Source organism: Diceros bicornis, chromosome 5 (assembly GCF_020826845.1).
Source record: "Diceros bicornis minor isolate mBicDic1 chromosome 5, mDicBic1.mat.cur, whole genome shotgun sequence".
Taxonomy (NCBI): Eukaryota; Metazoa; Chordata; class Mammalia; order Perissodactyla; family Rhinocerotidae; genus Diceros; species Diceros bicornis.
In genome coordinates, this window is record NC_080744.1 from 53,364,914 (window position 1) to 53,385,111 (window position 20,198).

Sequence of the window (20,198 nt, forward strand, 5' to 3'; positions counted from 1 at the left end):
TCCTAACCTTCATTAACTACTGCTTTTCTGAAAGGGCTCAGTTTTTACATATTCACTGAACAAATATTTACTGAGTGTCTGTTATGTACCACGTACTGTGCTAGGAATATCTTGGTTTACACTTTAAAGGATGTGCAAGAGATTTGAGAGGGGTCAAATGAAATAAAATCTGTGGGTTTGTTATTCTTTCTCCCCATCCTCAGCATTTCAGTTCACAATAATCACTTCATCACATTAGGTTTTATTATTGAGTTTGTATTGTTATTATTGTGTCCAGTAATTAGCCCATCATAAGGGTCATGGCTCAACTGGGAACTTCCCAGCAGTCCCAGCTGATACTTCTTAGAAATTACACCTCCTGCTTTTCACATCCTACTCCCAAACGATCTCTTTCTCTTGAAAATGCATTTACACAGGATTTGTTTCCTACTTGTGTTTAGATATTTTAATATCTTCCATCATCTATTGTTTGAGCATGGAATATAAAGAAGCATGAGTTGCTCTGGTGGACATTATGGTCTTGGTGGGGTGGCACAAGGCAAGGTGGAATATAATGAAATGACATGGTAAAGACATGATAGAAGAAGCAGAGGAGGCCTCTGAGGGCTTAAGTCATCAGAGAAAGCCCTACGGGAAAGGTAGGATTTTAGCTCAGCGTTAAGAATAGATTGGGTTTGGTTGGAGAAGGTGCAGGGAAAGGATATAGCGTGAGCTGGTGTGTAGAGGTGGGAATGAGTGTAATGAGCTCAGAAGACTCAAAGTGATTAGGATGCCAGCCTGGCTGACGCAGAAGATTTATGCTGAAGAATACTGGGCAAAAGTGGCAGGAGATCATGAGGCAAGGCACTGGAGAGCCCTCCGTACCAGATTGAGGAGTTTGTGCTGGCACTTCCTGAGCAATGGAGGGGCAGTGTATAAGTTGTGCTTCACCTGGCATGGGAGACACTGGAGGGGGAGACACTGGAGATGGGATACTGGTTGGAGGCTGCAGAAGAAGGCTAAGCAAGATTTGGGTGTGATTGGCTATGGGTGGCCAAGGGAGAGAAGGGGAAGGAATACCAAATGATTCCAGAATGTTTGGCCTGGGTGATTGGGAAGGATATGGGGGTACCTCACTCAGCAATCAATCTTTTGTAGGAATTCTGCCTTTCAAGTGTCTTTTTCTTTTCCATTGAAATTCTTTCTCCTGCTTCTGCCATGCATGGAACCTGATAACAACAACAGTATGTACTCTCTCCTCTTTTCTAGTGTTGCTTTCCTACCAAAAGCAATAAACCTCACCAACTATGAAATGACTCGTCTTTGGAGAAAGACAAAACAACTTGTGGGTCTTGCAGCTTCCCACTCCCTGTGGATTTTGATCACATGACTAGGAATGAAACAGTAACTATTTCAAAAATCTGTCATAGATGTGTTTTCTCTCCTGTTTTTATTGCCAGACAGTGAGTTAGTGGTTAAGATCATGAATCCGTTTGTCTTAACTTATTCACTCTGAATTGGGGTTTTCCTTTCGAGTTTATACTAAAAGCAATAATAGCTGCAGTTATTATTGCTCTTTGTTGTTGAAATAGTGCCTTCATTAATGTTCCCCCATCTGAACCTTTACTCAACAGACTGGCAGGTATTATTATTCCCTTCAATAGATGAACAAGCTGAGACTGAAAAGTAACATGTTCATTTACACAGACACCAACTGTCATACCTGGAAATAACACCTGGGATCTGGTTATTTAATTGCCTTCAATATACTACATGCTATTACAGAGACAAAGGAGTTTAATACTTGATCTTGAGTATCTTCTTATAAAATTGGGGAAAGTAGGCATAGATACAGGAACAGTTCAATTACATCCTGTGGCTAAGTGCCCCACTAGATGGCAATAGAAGCAACGAGCAGAAGGTAAGTGATTAATTACCACGTCATAATATGATGCATAAGTATGGGAGGATTGTGTCCATTTCTGGGGTCTGTGTTTTAAGAGGGATGCTGACAACCTAGAGCTTATCCAGGTGAGACTCGATGAGAATCTGAGAAGCCCCGGGGATCAAAGATGAGGGGACAGATATCTAGGAGAAAAGAACTCAGGGAGGACATTATGCTCCCTCCACTCATTGGAATGCTTGGTATGTGAAAGAAGCTTCTCCATGGTCCCAAGAGTGGGCCAGGAGCTAACGGCAAAAGTTACAGGAAAGAAGACTCCAACTTCCTATAAGGAAGGCTTTCCCAATCACTAGAACACCAAAAATGTATAGAACAAGCTGCCTGATGTGGTAATGAGCTCCCTATCCCTAAAGGTAATCAACGTGGGCCAGGTTAACACCTATTTAGGATGTTGTAGTTTGTGTGCTATTGAGTTTAGAACCAACATAGTGCTATGCTGAGAGGTAGTGTGCTGCAGGGTTTAAGAATGATGGTTCTGGAGCCTATATGGTACTCACCCTTGGAACTCAGCAACCATGTTGTGAAGAAGCTAAGCCCCACCGAAAGGCCATTTGTGTTGGCTAACTCCCCAGCTAAGGCATTGGCTGACAGCCAGCATCAACCACTATACATGTGAATGTGTGAGCCTTCAGATAATTGCAATCCTCCAACTTTTTGAACCATCACATTTGACACCAAATGGAGCAGAGATAAGATACCCTGCCAAACCTTGCCCAAATTGCATATTCACAAGCAAAATAAATGTTATCATTTTAAGCTACTAACTTTGGGGGTAGTTACGTAGCACTGAGTAACTGGAACACAATGCTTATGTGATATTCTGAATTGCCATTTATCTTCAAGCCCACTTATAGGTGCCAAGACAAGGAGAAGGTGGCATTATTTGCAGAAAGGGGTTGGGTGCCTTCAGCTGATGAGAGAAGAGAAGGCTTGGTGACACTGTTGGGAGAATATGAATGAGAGAAGAATGAAGAGCTTTGGGGGCACAGCGAAGACTAGGTCCATGGCTTTGTAGTACCCTCCCTCCCCTACACGGTTTTGTGATTTTACTAACTGCTGGAGAAAGCAGCCTAGATTGAGCAGGTGCTGGATCCTGACAAGAAGGTGGAAGAGACCTTGAAGGTCTGTAGACGGCCTGCAGAGGAGGAGAGGGTGGTGGATGTGAGAAACACAACACCCAAGGGAACAGAATAAAACAGAATAGATCAGCATATTATTGGCTGTTAGTATGGGAAGGAATTTTAGAGATTGTTTTCTAGGTAAGAAAATTAAGATCAGGATCTTGGAAAACAACTAAGTACTAATTGTATACTATAGACAGTACAGTTGAATTTCAGAGAAGAGAGGGTAGATTTGGTGAGAAGAATATGAAAGGGTGATGAGTCCCAAAAAGCTTTCTAGAACGGGACACCAGGAAAATTGAGACAGGATGCATATGATATTAGGCTCTTTCTGTGTCTAAGAAGAGGAACAGTTAGTGGTTCTTAAAGGTTAGAGCACGGAATCATATTGGAAATTTTATCAGTAATACCATAAAGAACAGTTCTCTCATCTTTTAAGGAAAAAACTTACACTGGGAACACAGAAGAAGGAAACTAGAGTGGAGGACCAATTTCCTAGCAATCAGACCATGATACTTTCGAATATCTAAGATCTGCTTCCCTGGTGCTGTGAATGTGGGTGGAAGGAGTCAGGCGAGGGAAGATACTAGTAGGCAGTTTACCTGTCTTCCTCATTGCTTTTCAGGCTATAATAAATGTACTTAAAAATTAAGAAGCAATGATGTAAATCTGGGCTGAAATCTTCTGAGTAGCGATTTCTGCTGAGGGTAACGGAAGTCCTCACAAAGGAAGGAAGTCCTTCCTTTCCTGCAGTGCACAGCATCGATTACCTTCCCGAGAAAAGAACAAAAAAGCAAATTCAGCATCTAGGGTGGAAGAGGAGAGTATTAATCATAGTGAAATTTTACAGGACAGAGGCCTCCCTGGGTCCACTCAGGCCATTTAAAGTTTTTGTGACCCCTCTGGACTAGCACAAGTGCATCATGCACATCAAACCATAAAAGAGAGAAGATGCTTATTCAGAAAGCAGTAATAGCTCAGGACTGGCTTGTGTCTGGATGCATTTCTTCTAACCTCCTGGTTGTCTAAATCAGGTCATCTCAGTAATATTTTTTTCTTTTTTTCAGAAGATGCTATCAAGATGCCGGTTAGCTTGTGCCCAGGGCATTTATTTGGCTCTAAATTAAAAAAAGAAAGAAAGATACCAATGTGGTTTTAATTCTGACAGTTATTATAATGGGTAGGGATTCTAGAAAAAAAAATGTCAAGTCTAGGTGAAGTTGGTAGGCTATGCAATGGACCCAGGGGATTTTTTTGAAAAGGGAGAAGGGAACATGTTCCTGCTGCAGCTTTATTTAGTGCTCAGTGTAGGGTCTGGAGCCAAGGCTGTGATTAGAGTCAAGAGAGCCGTGTGCGTGTGATGTGGAGTGCTTCCCTCGAGATGTCAAGCCTGCCTACTTCTCCCTGCTGTCTAGCAGTTAGAACTAAGACAAGTCAATATAGCTTAGAACTGGGGACTGGAGGGGATCTTAAAAGATCATCTAGGTAATTTCTCTGTCTTCAGGAAGGAGTAAACCAAAATCATTCTATATATATTAAATATCCCTTGTTTGTAAATTATATGTCTCTGGAAGACCTCACAAATGCGCCCTGGGAGAGCTCTTTAGAATTAATTCATCACTACCAGGAAATTGTTTATGTGCAAGCGCTCGTATTTCAGTTTCAGACTTCCCTTTCATCCCTTTGTGAAGAGACACAATAGCTGGTGACTTCCTTCCTGAAAAGAAGCGTTCACATTCTTAATTTCTTTTTTCTTAAATATACTTCTTTCTGAAATCTTTCCTCATACACCCTTAAATAATATTCATTACTTGGTGCTGAGCTCTCCCTCGAGTTGGTTGGTCTGTTGCAATGAAACCCAAACAGGACTCTGTATTCTAGAAAAAGTTCGGCCAGTTGGACACACAAAGAGTAATGACCTAACAATTTTACAGTCCAGAACTTACTCCTCCAGGACCGCACGAGGTCTGTAAACCACAGCATGACCATGGCTGATGGTCATTTGTTGCCTTGTTATTTTCCTACCAAACTTGTCTGCAACAGTTCCGTCTTTCCCAATAACCTTCCTTCACCAGATGGCTCTTTAATGGATCGTAATTAAATGTTTTCAATTGGTTGTTCAGTGAATATATGGGACCCATTTTTTAACAATTAGGAAATACATGATGCTATCGTCTGAATGTTTGTGTCTCCCCCAAAATTCATTTGTTAAAAACCTAATGCTCACGGTGATGGTATTAGGAAGTAGGCCCCGTGGGAGGTGATTAGGTCGTGAGGGCAGAACCCTCATGAATGAGATCAGTGCCCTCATAAAAGACATCCCAGAGAGCTAGCTCACCCCTTCCACCATGTAGGGACACAGAGAGCAATCTGCAACCCGGAAGAGGGCCCTCACCTGACCAGGCTGGCACCCTGAACTTGGACTTCCAGCCTCCAGAACTGTGAGAAATAAATCTCTGTTGTTTATAGGCTACCCAGTCTGTGGTATTTTGTTATAGCAGCCCAAATGAACTAAGATACTTGGTTAAAAAAAAAAAATACACACACACACACACACACACACACACACGCACACTGAAAAGTTTTCTTTCAGTACCTGTACTGGCCATCAAGTTTCCTCCTACAGGGTCCAACTCCACTTTCGACTGCTTGTGCATTCATGGAGATAGCCCATGCATATAAAAAGAAATATATATAATGTATTTTTAATACAATTGGCAGTGTACTGTAACACTGCTCTGCATCTTTTTTAAATTTAATAATATACCTTGGGGATCTTTCTACTTTGGTACACACAGACCTTCCTCATTCTATTTTATGACTGCATAGTATTCTGTTGAGTGGACAGAACATAATATATTTATTCCAAACCTTTCTGAACACTGATTCTATTCTCCAAAACATCCTACACCAGCTGAATATTGTCGAAGGCTCACTCTCATACTTCACCTTCATTGTACAGCTGTGCAGCTGTGCATTGTGCTTGGTGCCATAGGAAATGCAAGAAGCAGTAAATTTGGCAGCCTCTGCTCTCCAGGAAACTACAGTCTCACCAGGGAGAAAAGACATGGGGATGAGGAGGGCTTGATTGCCAATTCTACCCCCACACAGTTTCCTTTGTTTTCTTGCACATCACACTCTTTCTAATGGCCCTGCATATGGTACAAATGGCCCTTCCACTTGTAGGATGTGTGTGTGATTGTTTGTGAGTCTCATCTAGTGTATACTGGAGCCTCTAGAGCAGGGATCTCAAACCCAAATGCCACAGGGGCCAGAAGGGAGACCTAAATGAGTGAAGCGAAGCAAAGTGAGCCATTTGGGAGAGCACATGCTCTGTTTAAAGGGGAGCAGCCACCTGCTACTTTGCTCCAGGAAGTTATTTTCCTGTGGGTTGCTAGATGTTCTGACTGATGAAAAGGAACCAACGGGTAAAAGGTACATGGGATCTTTCTGCGTCACTTCTCACAACCTCATGTGAATCTACAATTATCTCAAAATAAAAAGTTTAATTTAAAATAAAAGCCAGAAACCTGGATCATTATGTGACAAGACCGAAATTATAAATGTAGGCAAAATTTTAACACTGTGCAGGCCCAGCAAAACTCACCCGTAAGCCAGATGCAGTTTCGGGACCGCCATTTTGCTATCTGTATGCAGGTGGATCATTATAATTTGATTGGTATGAAGCCTGAGAGAGCCCAATCCACGGACTTTGCTTAAAAAATATTTCTTGTTATTGTGACTATCCATTATCTTTAACAGTGGCCAGTGCCACTTACTTGTTGAGTTTCTTCTCATTCTAGGTCCTTGGATGTGGCTCTGTTGCCCAAGCTATCCTCAGTCGAGGACATTTTGGAGGAATTGTCACTGTCAATGTTGGATTTGCATCAGCAGTTGTAATGGCCATTTATGTGACCGGAGGTGTCTCTGGTAAGCAATAGAAATAATAATGGGGACTATTAACTCATTGCAGTGTGCTAGAATAGTGCTGGCTGCTCTCCAGTCTTTAGTTTATTCAGATATCACTCCTGCAGGAATATGTATTTGCTTCTGTTTTTATAGATGATATATTAAAATGGCCAGCAAATAGTTAGTGACTTGGGCAAAGGCAACATTTAGCAAGAGACAGAGATGGGGGTTAGAACTCAGAACTGGCTGATTCCTAAATCTGACCACTGCATCATATTCTTCATCTGTCAAAATGATCTTTTACTTGTTCTACCCCATGTTGGGAAACTGTTTCCCAGATACTCTGTGAATAGCCCAGTGAAGATCACTGCAACAGAGGTGAGTCCCTGGACCTCGATCCGCAGCCATCAGAGAGAGTCTAGGTCATTGCAAAATGGCTAGTCCTTTCACGGAAGTGCAGGTCTGATCCGAAAGGTCTTGGTCTATTTCTGCCCTGAGGTGGGTTGATGAGAAGCCATTCTCAAGGTTCTGAGAAGCAAAATGAAATGATGATATTTAATGCAGTCTGGAAACTTAGGAAGAAGTTGATGTGGAAATGATCCAGTTCCCAAAGGCACTCGGAATCTTTCAGCAACCTGGTCTGGGTGCTTGAAAGTCTAAGGCAAGACTCTTGGTGATGCTGGACACTGCTGGTGCTGCACATACTTCATCTCGTCTCTCCTCTACAGCAGCACTCAGAGGCGGGTATTATTGTCTCCATTTTACAGAGAAAACTGGAGCTACGTGGGATTAAATAAATTGCTGGAAGTCCCACAGCTGTCATCGGGACAAAAAGTCCCTCTTTACCAAAGAGGCAGAGCAAAGATTTGACCCAGATCTATGTGACTGCAAAGCTCATGTCCCCAATATTACACAATATTTCGAATGGTCTATTATGAGAAGGGCATTCCAGGCAGGGCCTTTGGGCAGAAGAGTCCTGCCGGAGGACCCTGCAGTTAAGCTGGCTGGCCTGGTGACAAATGCTGTCATCGGAGCCCTGAAGAATGATTGCTCAGACTCCCTGGGAGCCTCTTTGGGCTGGGCACCTGGAACAGTCATTTGCTGGCTGGCACCTTTTCCATATCACAGTCGGACTCAGATCCTGGGGCAGTCCGGGTTACAGATGACTGTATAGTATGTGATTTGTTTGGCAAGAGCAGTGTATCTGTTCACACTCTTGTCAAGCCTTTGCTGTGACCCCAGCACCGTACTCCCTTCCTAGGGCATCAGAATAACCAGGGGACTGCTGGACTGTACCAAGGCCTAATTACAGTGCGGACCTGACACCAGACGCAGAACACAGTCCTGGCTTAGAGCAAGCATGCGGGATGCTCCGCTGCCACCCACTACATGCTCCCACTACATTTACAGAAGTGTGATTTCCACAAACCATGCACTATAAATGTGGGCATATTCTCAGCTATTATTTTAGCTGGAGATGTGGTTTTGGAGTATTTCGCTTGCATAACACCCTAAATTGAACATTGTCAAATATTTGCTTAAGATAAATCGTTCCCAGATCCTACCAACATAGCTAGAGGGAGGAGGTGGAGCCTTCCCATCTGGCCCTGGACTGGGGTTAAGCCCCTGTGCTCAGAGGGGTGAGGGACAGAACTGACAGGACTGTTTTCACTAGAGCTTGTTTCTGGGTAAGGGTCAGGAGCTGACCAGATTGTTTACAAGAGGGTGAGACCCCAAAACACAAGTAGAACGGTGTCTGAGCTTGGTTGATAAAAGTTAGCATTGGGTTGGAAAGAGAGTTTATCTCCCCATCTCTGTTTGGAATCTAGTGCTGTTCAGGTTCCCTGAGGACTGGTGGCTTTGAGAACAGGCCAAGACAACACAATGGCCCACCAATGACATCCACACCAACGTCAGTATTGGCTTCAGCAGCCACAGGAATAGGAGAGAAAGACTGTGGGTGGGAGGTGACTTTCTCATGGTGGCTGCAGCTAGGATACTGGTTTGTGGGCACATGTGAGGCCCTCTTTGAGGATTCCAGAAACAACTAACGTATATCGGGCATAAACATAAATGGGATCCCATTTTGTGGTCACAGACTGGTGAGGTCAGCTGACTTGTGGTTTTGAGCTATAAAACATGCCCTGACTGCAGGGAAGTTACTGCACCTGGCTCCCTTGCGAACACGCCAGTGGGCTGGCAATCCAACCCGCCAATCAGAACCCACAGTGCCCTAATTGTGTGGCGTCCCCCACGAAGTGTTTACACTGCATACTCATACCTAGACTATGGTGGTTGCTTTTGATGTAGCATTTCATAAGTAATACAAATTCCCTGGAAAAGCAAAATAGCTTTGCTTAATGACAAATAAAATACTAAGGTTATCTCTATCACAGAATCGTCTGTAGGTAGTGGGGAGGAGGGGACTTGTCCAGAAGAGAACCTTGAAAATGTTCACCCTGCTCACATAAGGCTTTCATCTCAGGCCTCCTTGACTCTGGTTGCACCCCCGGGCTCTTTATGTAAATAAGCTGATCTTCACAACAACCTTGGCTGGGCTGAGACAAGGGCCAAGTGCACCCCTCTGACTCCAGCACTCATGTTCTTTCCACTACACTGCTCTGCTTTTTCCTTCCACTAAGCCAGGGCAACCATTCATCTCTGCAAGGAGAAATTTTCCTCATTGCTTTGCAAAGCACCCTCACAGACACACCCTCTGTGTCGCCCAAACAACTTTCTCTCTCTGTAGATCTTTGTAGTCTGAGCTCTCTGAATAAAGGCCTCTGACTACTTATTTCTTCAACTTTCAAATCTTGAACACCTATGAAGGGCCTTGCAACAGGTGAAGTCCAAGGTGATTAATAGTTCCTGCCTCAGGGTGCTTATGAGGGGCTCAAAAGCATAAACCTATCTACAGGAAGTTTTATTTCGGAACAGGAGCTTGCTAAACAAATAACTCTTCGATTGGTGAACTTGCATGAGGGGAGGTATCTCTGAGGAGGTGATTTCTTATGTCCCCTTGTCCTTTCACAATGAGTCCCTCTGGACTGGCTAGGTTGTGGCTGCTCTCCAACCATCCTTTGGGTGCATAGGAACAGGGTTGACTTCAGGAACTTTCCACCACCGTGTATGCTCCCTTCTCCTAACCCCTGTTTCCAGCTTTCCTTGTAAGCCACACTCCTGCTAGTCACCAGAATTGTGGCTCTCTTGGATTCAAAAGTAAAACAAAACAGTTGACCTGTGTGTAAGGCTTCAGGAAGTCATTTATACTTTGATATATTGGAATTTTCTCGCTCATATAAGCCCCTGAGTGGCAGGAGCAGGGGAAGAAAGGATTCTTGTGGTTTTGCCAGCAGCCAGAACCTCGCAGCTGCAAGCCCACTATGGCTTAGAGACTCAAGAAAAGCATAGCTTTCTTCTGTGCCTCAGTTTCCTCACCAGTTAACTGGAGTAGAACTCATCTCGCTGGGTTCTTACAAGGATTAAGTGCATGTAATACCCCAGTGATAGCGTCTGCCAAGTGTTCAATCCATATTGTTGTTACTAGCCAAGCCAGCTGGGGATGTTAGTGACCTACCACAGAGCAAACCCTCTATCTGATCTTGTGGCTACATAAGAATCAAAGAGGCTGATTTCTCTAGCCATAGATGAGGTTGTGGTGATGGAAGTGTTGCTACATTTCTGGATGTGAGAAAAATACACTGTTTATGCAGAGGAATTGTGGAGAATCCACTCAGACACTGTGATCACCTCAAAATAAACTGAGCTGCTTACCCCAGTGAGAGGCACAGCCCACCTACCAAGGATCATTCCCCCTTAAAGAGGCGTCTCTTTTCAGTCCTAAGATTGTTTTTATGTCCTCTGGACATGGACTAAGGAACTGCTAGTGACTTTTAAAAAAATATATTGAAATTAACAATTTACATCAATCTCTTTGGGGTTATTGCTTTATAGATCGATAAAACCCAGTAGATAGATGATAGATAGATAGATTAGAGAGATAGATAGAGAGATAGATAGATAGATAGATAGACAGACAGACAGACAGATAGATAAAGAAAGAAAGAGAGTAAGAAAATGAACCACTTGAGTACAAGTTTCTTTCTATGTCTGACTCCCTTTTCAGAAGACTAAACTTCCTAAACAATGTCTAATGATGCCATGAAGATTATTAGCCCTCCCTTCCTGCCCACTCAAACACACCCACATACAAGCCTCTGTCTCCTCACGTACAGTTCTCTACCTAGAAGACTGAGTTCTGCTGAGGTATCTACGTAAGGTTTCCTTCATAATAATTCTCCCTGGCCTGCCCTCTGACATTACTAATCATCTTTTCTTCCTTGCAGGTGGCCACATAAACCCGGCTGTGACTTTTGCAATGTGTCTCTTTGGAAGGATGAAATGGTACAAATTTCCTTTTTATGTGGGAGCCCAGTTCTTGGGAGCTTTTGCAGGGGCAGCAACTCTCTTTGGCATTTACTATGGTGAGTAGGGCCCCTGAGTCCGGAGGTTAGGGAGAGCTGGGCATAATTTGAAAGTCAGAATTACTTGGTAGGAAGAGGTGAGATAAGGCAAGAAAAGAATTCTACAATTCATAGACAGTTCTAAGAGTTCTAGTTTCTAAATAATAGGGCCAACATTATCCTTAGGGTAAGTTCATGAAACCTCTTAATGAAAATGGTCACAACTTAAATGGGTAGCAGAACTTAAAGGAAGTCTATCTTTAGGCCAAACCAGCACTACAGTGTGAACATATACAAAATAAGCAATAGGCCAGTGGCTTTCTCTTATTTGGCTGAGAGAGGAGGCTTTGACTGGTGGCAAAGGCTATGACGAGTAAGTATTTAGAGAAGGAATGTGGAACATAGTCTTCGAAGGAAGAGGCCCAGCAGAGAAACGGGCTATGTGGGGAACCTCTTCCCCCTTCTGCCCAACAGCCAGGGCTTCTGTTCTGCAACAGTCCTGGGGGCAAAACACTGTCCCGACAATCAAAGACCCAGACTTTGGTTCTGTGTGAACTAAATAAGTAGCTGTGTGATTTAAATAAGTCATCTGACTTTATTGGTTTCCTCCTCTGGAAAATGAGGGAATTGAACTAGATGACTTCCAAGGCCCTTCAAACTGAAAATATTGGCGTTCCATGAAATCAACTGTTAAGGTAGTTCCTTCTGGCTAACCCAAGGTAAGTCTCAATACACAATGACTTCTCAAACTGAAGGCCTTAGGAGCTAGAATTTATGAACCAAGCCTTAAAGAAATACATTACGGAAAGAGGCCTCTTCCCACAGTGTCTTTCTGAGAATTAGAGCCTAAGAAGACTACAGGGGAATTCAAGACCAGACCAGAGACTCAGAAAGCCAGCTGCTGTGGCAAGAGAGACTTGGGGTCAGCACTGGCTGTGTGGGGGACTGCTGTCTTCCTTGCCCTAAGGTCATCTGCACTGTACCATGACATGCTCAAATTCTGGACTGGTGTTAGGGGTTACTGAGAACCCTCTGGGAATTCTGCCTAAAGTAAGTCCAAGCTCCACTTTGGCTTTCAGTCAATCTCAAAAATTCCAAGAATACCCCCCAAAGAAGATTGGTTCCCAGGACTCACTGGCTAAGGATTTGGCTCAAGTTTAGAGTGAACCATCAAGGGCAGCCAGGGCTTTCTACCTTTGACCCACCATCCTGGGATTTCTCTGGGCATTTCTAAAACTACCATACTATGAAGCGAAGAGAGGCAAATGATATGGATCTGCCACACTGAACCTGAGTATTTGACTGTGGTTCTTTAGCGCAAGACCTGGCACACGAGTCCCTCATTCCTTCCCAGAGTACACTAACATGCCAGAGCTCTGTCTTCCATAGATGGACTTATGTCCTTTGCTGGTGGAAAACTGCTCATCGTGGGAGAAAATGCAACAGCACACATTTTTGCAACATATCCAGCTCCATATTTGTCTCTGGCGAATGCATTTGCAGATCAAGTAAGTGTACATTCAACACAGATCTAACTTTGGTGAAAAGACATAATCTAAGAGGGGAATGCAAAGGGGCATTGCAGGCCTTTCAGAAAGGAAAGGCTGTGTTTCCAAAGTCAGAGGTCGCTAGGCATAACCCAAGCTTTCTTGACAAATATTGCCTTTGCTGAAATTGACACCATTAAGAAAGTTTTCTGCTTCCTCTTTAATACATACACTTGTGTTAAAAAAAAAATTCAAGTGAGTAAATTTTAAAGATCTTATTGGCTTTATTCAACGATTCATGAATTGGGCAGAATCCTAGCTAGCAAATATAAAAGAGGTCCAAAGAGCTGTACAAAATGGAAGGCTTTATAGGCAGAAGGAGGTGGAACAAGGAAGTTACTAGTGAAGAGTGAATTGTCATAGGCAAGGTCACCTTCCTTTGAGGGCGACAGGGGTCTATCAGGCAGATTACCTCACTAGTGCTGACCAGATAATTCCAGACTGACTGGTGAGGTTCACATTCCTGGGAAAGGCTAAAACTACATTTAGGTTAGGTATGAAGTCTTGGGCTTAGCACAAGTGACCCCATTTTGGGCCTGTTGTCTCTTTTTTAATACTTGTTTTACATCAGTTGAGGTCTAGAAAAGAGTGGATATTTCAACTGCTGTAGGGGCAAATGAGGTTTGCTTCACTATTATTGTGTCTTTTGTGCACATTACCTAAATGTGGAGGCCACCAGAAAAGACGTTTTGATCTCAGTTCAAGGACTGTGGAGTGTGATCATTGAGGCTGGAGTATCATGGGTTCTCTGTGTCTCCCCATGTGCACAGGTTTATCCAAACTCTCAAGGTAGACAGAAGCGTCTCTGCTTTACTGACGTTTAAACAAACTGTATCTAAGCATTTGTAGTGTAGCCAATAGCACAATGATTCTGGTCAGTTTGTGGAAGGATCAACATTGTCAACCCAACAGACTCTTCCTCCCTTACTGTATCCCAGGAAGGCTGCTTGGTTAAGGCAAAAGAAGGAAGGCAGGAAGGGAGGGAGGGAGGGAGGGAGGAAGGACAGTCATCTTCTCTAGCAACTCTAAGATCTTCTCTTGTGATTAGGACTTATACAGTGGGGCAGGTTAGAGTGGGCATGTGTATAAAATGGATCTTCCAGTTTGCCAACTCTGCTTATCTCCATTTAACAGATGGATGAAGAAACTATGTCTTCAGATTTTTGATCAATAAACCAAACAGGCAACAAGTTTTCATAGAGCACTCTTTATGTGCTCAGCCCTGTGTCTGGAGCTTGAGGGAGAAGTAAATGTGAGTTGTAAAGATCCAAGATTTAGAGTCTGAGTGCCTGAATTAAAATAAGAGTCCTGCCCACAACTCCCTGTGTAACTTCAGTAAATTACTGGACTTTTAGCGTCTCAGGTTTTTCATTTGTGAAATGGGGATAATATTAGGACTTATCAGATTACTTGTAAGGATAAAATGAATAATATGAAGAAAATGCATTGTAAATAGAATCTGCCCAGGATTTAGAATCTAGTTGAAGAACAAAATGATCATATAAGAACAAGAGGAACAATGCAAAACTGAATATAATTAGACAAGAAAGTGAACTCTAAGGGCCACATTAGTAATTTGGAACAAAGATGGGATGATAGAAAAAGTTTCAGTGGAAAAGATACAGAGAGATGTAGCTGCTAGAAAAAGGAATGTTATCATAATCTGCAAAAATAGAGCACAGTATTCAAATGAAGTAGTTGAGGGTCTTCCTCTACTCTATCCTGGGAGTATTAAACTCATTTCCAAATGTCACACTTCTAGGGAGCATGCAACCAAAGGAGAGGAACCAAAAAGGTAATGATGTCACCCAGCAATGAGTGGAGAATGGGGATGTTTGCTCAGGAGAAGGTGTGTGTGTAAGGGAGTTGGGGGGATGGATGGGATGGGATACGATAGTAGCTTTCAAAGATTTGAAGGGCTGTCAAGTGCAAAAACTTGGTGTATGTGCCCCCCATGGAGATTTGGTGGAAGTACAATGCTTGGTACATAATAAATACTCAATAAATATTTATTAAATGATGAGTCCATAAATAAATGAAATTATGGTGAGATAAATTTATATTCAATAAAAGAAAGACTTTTCTAGCAATTGGGGCTGGGCTAAATATAGACCCTGTTTCCCCAGGACAACAGTCACTAGAGGTTTGGAGGCTTGTCTGGGTAACCTCTAGGGGTAGAAAGTGGGAATGGGGGGATTCTCGAGGAGATTCTAACACCAGATAGAAGACAGTGTGGGATACGTCACCTTTAAGGTGTTTTTCCAACTTGGAGACTAGATTAGCCAGTGGGAAACTTGGAAAAACTGGTGCCCTTTGAAGGAATGGGGCAGGAGGGTAGTTGTTTCATAAACTTGGGACAGCAACGCAAAAAAAAGATGTGAGGAGGGAAGGTTAGGAGGAGGGGGAAAGACATCACTGAAGGCAAGATGGTGGGGTTCCTTACCTGGGCATCGGTCTCTACTGAGAGAGAGAGAGAGAGAGAGAGAGAGAGAGAGAGAGATTGACCAGGTGATACAGTCTAGCTTCAAAGTGCCGGGAGTCTGTTCTCCTAGGCAGGTCAGGAAGGACAGGGAGGGTGGTAACTGTCAACCCTTACATGCACACATTGATTAGAGCAATTAGCTGCATATTTTCTGAGTCAATAAGGGCCCCAGGGGGTGCCTCAGAATGGACTTTGGGGTTGGGTAAGAGTTACAGGTTTCTCAGGGATCCTATTTTCCATTAGATTCAGGCCCAATTTATATTATAATGAAGAAGATAGGATTGGAGTCAAGGGCTGTTGAAGGACCCTTAGTGATTTCTCACGTGAACTCAAGTCCTTTCCGTTGGAGGTAAGAGAGAAAGAATGTGACTTTCTCTCTCAAACCTTGGAGAAAAGGACTATGACTTTGTTCCTTGTGATTTGGACCCACAGTCACCTCCCTATACTCTCAGGCTGTTCTGAGAATGTGAGGAGCAAGTGAAGACTCCAGCCCCATATACTTTCTGCCAGAGACAGCCCTTCTCCACTAAGTCCTGGAGCAATGCTCTTCTCCTTCTTTCCCCTCCAGATAATTAGCAGGCCCCAGGACATCCCTGACACAGGGTCACTCCAAGGGCAAGAGAATGGCACGAGCCTGCCTTAGAATTCTGCCGTGTTCCAGGAGCCTGGTCCCAGCCCTGACTCTTCCCATGCATTTGCCCTTGCACAAGTTACTCAGAATCTTCTGAAACCTCAGTTCAGTCTTCTGATAAATGGCATCAATAATACCTGAGTAATACACCATGGCAATAAAATCCCCAGCGCATAGTAGTCAGTCAACAAATAGTCATTTTTCTACCTTTGGTCAGCCCTTTCTCCCTCCTTCTCTTTCTCCCTTCCTCCCAACTTTGTTCTTCTAATGGAATCTTGTAGAATTTTACATGTTCTCCCAATTCCTATTCTCAGGATGTTTCACCAGGTGTCTCAGTCACAAGGAAATTGCTCGGTCTTCTGGTCAGTGAAGGTTCAACCTCACTGAGGGTTAGCATGTCTTGCCTGATGTTCATCCACATATCATCTCCTCAGCTCTCCTCACTGTGTGCTTATCTCAAAGTGGGTTGCTGTTTCTCTAAAGACCATGGTTTTAAGCCAGTTATTATACGTAGCTAAGTAGAGAAAATAAATGTTAGAAAACCCTGGTGCTCCAACCATTAGCAATTCCTGAAGGCTCTGTATTCTTTAGGCTTTCAGGGGAGTCTTGGAAAGTGGCAATTATCAGTCAGTGGACACCCAACAGAACTCTTGACCACCACAGCCATATTTCTGGGTCACCTTATCTCAAGATCACTAAATTGTTTAGCTCTAAATATTGTCCAAGCATATTCCATAATGTAATTAATAAACAATCATTGTTTCAGCTGGTAAATATTTATTGGCATCTGCTGAGCCAGGTAAACTCCATGCTGTTCCTTCTTCAAGGAGTTCAGGGCTGGTGCTTAATCTGACAAGTAAACAGATCACTGTCTTACAGGGTGCTAAGGGCTGTGATAGAAGCCAAGTCAGAATGCAATGGAAGCCCAGAGAAGGAAGCTTCTACTCTGCCTGGGAGGGTGGGGAAAGGCTTTTCAGAGAAAAGAGGTCTTGGGAGAACACCTCTCTTTGAATACAAATTCTTTCTGTCTTATCATTTTGGAAAGCAGATGAAATGATGAAGTTGCCTGGTTCTCATTCTGACTCTTCTGCTTATGGGCTGTGTGCCCTTGGGCAAGTTTCTTAACCTCTTTCTACTCAGATTTCCTCACCTGTAAACCTACAATAATAATGCGACTTATCTCACAAATTGTTATGAAGTCCTAATGAGAAAAATCCTGTGAAGAACCTGGTACATAGTCAGTTTTCAGTGAATAGTAGCTGTCATTTAGCTGTTAAAGTAAAATAATAGTTTGGAATGTTTAGAAAATAGAGAGTGGGGAAAACACCAGCTATAACCCACCACTTCAGAATACCTGTTATCATTATGTGTATATTCTCTTACACTTTTTCTTTTACGTGTGTGCTTACATGTAAAATATAATGCACATATAATTTTTCACTTAATATCATAAGCACTTTTAAATGTGACCCCATAGCTTTTTTATTGTTTTAATGCCATATAATAGCCTATAAAATGGGCACTCCATAATTTAGTTAGCCATTTCTCTATTGATGTGTACTTAAGTGGCTTCCAGATCTTCAGGACTATAAATAATTCATAAGTGAACACGTTTGTTTTATGATTTTTCCATATTTTAGATTATTTCGATGGAATGGTTCTCAAATATCCAGCTGGGTCAAATTGAATAAATTACTTTATGTGTTTTTTTTTTTTAATGCATATTGATAAATTACTGCTGAATTTCCTTTCGGAAGTGTGGTATGTGTTTAGTTCTGCTAGAAAAGCCTGAGAGAACTGGTATCATTTCCCTAACTTTGGTATTGTTTGCATTTTTTCATTACAAATCAGTTTTTCTCAATTATTTGTTTCTTAATTCTATTTTTCTTTTATGAATTTTCAGTTTGTTTCCTTTGGCTGTTTATCTGTTGATGTCTGACATTGCTTTTCTCGCCAATTTGAATGAGCCCTTTGATTCATTTCTCCAGCCTGCAGCTTGCCTTTCTGTTTAACTGGGTAGTAGCTAGCAGGACAGCATAGTCAAGCTACCAGTCTCCAGAGCTGAACCCTCTGGGTCCATACCTGCCTGCCACTGACTGTGTGTGTGGCCTTGGGTAGGTAACTAATCTGTAAAGGAGGGTGCTATTAGCACCACGTCTAGGATTGCTGTGATAAGAAGAGTGCCTGGCACAGTGTCCTCACCCAGTGTATGTTAGTTATTACTAGGTTTGTTTTAACGAGAAGGAGTGAATTCTGAGGTGGGCAAGTGGGCAGACTATCAGCTAACCCCTTGCACATTTTCTCCCTCCCCAGGTAGTGGCCACCATGTTCCTCCTCATGATCATCTTCGCCATTTTTGACTCCAGAAACATGCGAGTCCCCAAAGGCCTAGAGCCCATTGTCATCGGCCTCCTGATTGTCGTCATTGCTTCCTCTTTGGGACTGAACAGTGGCTGTGCCATGAACCCGGCTCGAGACCTGGGTCCCAGATTTTTCACTGCTTTGGCAGGATGGGGGTTTGAGGTCTTCACGTAAGTAACAACGGTGGGAGGAGAGAAAGATTCATTCTGCGCCTTATCAGGGAGAGCTGTGCTTTGACTTGGAGATCCAGGAGAGTTCAGGTGGGAGGATGGAGGTGAAGTGCATACTCTGGTCATCAGCGTGAAACTTTTCACTGGTGATTGGTGATTTAGGGCAGGGGGTGTGTACGAGAGAGGGAAAGATGAAGAAATAGAGAGACAGACACAGATACAGAAAGACAGTGAAAGAGAGAGAGACAAAGAGACAGAGGCTCTAGGTAAACTCAAAAGGGATAGGCCTGTCCTATATAATAATAATAATTCCTCAGTTGGTATATGGTTTTATGTGAATATTTTAGTTGTATAACTTGTCTACAGGTTCACTTTATGACAAAGTTAAGACTGGAATTTACATCTGATACTACTACAGGGCTCTTTCTAGTGAACCAGGCTAGTTATGCTTCATTCATTCATTCACTATTCAACAGATCTTCATTGAGTATTGTCTATACTATAGTCACTGTGCTACGTAAGGCAATTTCAAACTCAGCTAAGACACTAGCCTTGAGCAATGTAATAAGTGATCTAGCAACCCCTAAAACAAAGTGCTGAGGGAACACAGACACGGGAGTGTCTAGCTCTGCCTGGGGAAGTCAGAGAAGGCACCACCAAAGAAGTGAGAGCTGGCTTGGGTCTTGAGGTATGAGTAAGAGATTCCTGGCAGAACAGATATAAAAGACAGTCTGTGCACAGGAAATGGCAAGACCCCATGCTTTCTACCTCAGAATGTGCTGAGGAAATATGCCAACTTGGTACCAAGTTGGTACCAAGTTGGTACCAAGCTCCCAGGACAAACTTTGCCCATTATTTCCTTCCCATGTTCTCCTCATAAAGTCACAGTGGCCCGTCCCATCCATTCACTGCATCCATTCCTGCATCCCAGAAGGGAACTCACAGGGCTCTAACGTGGAGAAAGAGAAGTAGGAAAAACATATGTGAGCAAATTTTAATGTTTGCTGTGAGAACAAAAGACTTGAGTGTCCCTAAATGCTGATCAGCACGTATAGTCAGACACATGTGATGACTTATTTAAGGAAGAGTTTGCATTGCTTTCACCAGTAAGAATAACAAACTATTAAAATAACTGACACCACTCAGATTACAGACAGCATTGAAAGCCCTAGAGTGTAAGCATCATGAGGATGGGGACCTTGACAGCTTTTCACTGTTGTATCCACCATGAGTAGAATGGGGCTTGGCACACAGAAAGTCCCAATAAAAGTTACTGAATCAAAGAATGGGTAAGTGCTATGTGCCAGACATGTCCTAGGAGATGAGGATACAAAGAAGATCAAGCAACATTCCCTATCTTTAAGAAACTAGCAATACAATGAATTTTCTAGAGCAGTGTCTCTCAACTAGAGGCAATTTTGTCCCCAGGGACATTTGTCTGGAGGCATTTTTGGTTGTCACAACTGGGGAGGGTGGAGGCAGAAGTTGTTACTGGCATCTAGTGGGTAAAAGTCAGGGATACTGCTAAGCATCCTACAGTACCCAGGACAGATCCCCACAACAAAGAATTAT

General features: G+C 43.0%; 1 protein-coding gene across 1 annotated transcript in view; it reads left to right on the top strand.

Moving 5' to 3' along the window:
* Positions 1-20,198, top strand: part of AQP9 (aquaporin 9) — a 44,266-nt gene that overhangs the window by 18,902 nt on the left and 5,166 nt on the right. Inside the window, exons 2-5 of the mRNA XM_058541687.1 lie at positions 6,867-6,993; positions 11,319-11,456; positions 12,825-12,943; positions 18,409-18,626. Of these exons, the coding sequence (XP_058397670.1) occupies positions 6,867-6,993; positions 11,319-11,456; positions 12,825-12,943; positions 18,409-18,626 (602 nt within the window). The remainder of the gene's footprint in view (positions 1-6,866; positions 6,994-11,318; positions 11,457-12,824; positions 12,944-18,408; positions 18,627-20,198) is intronic.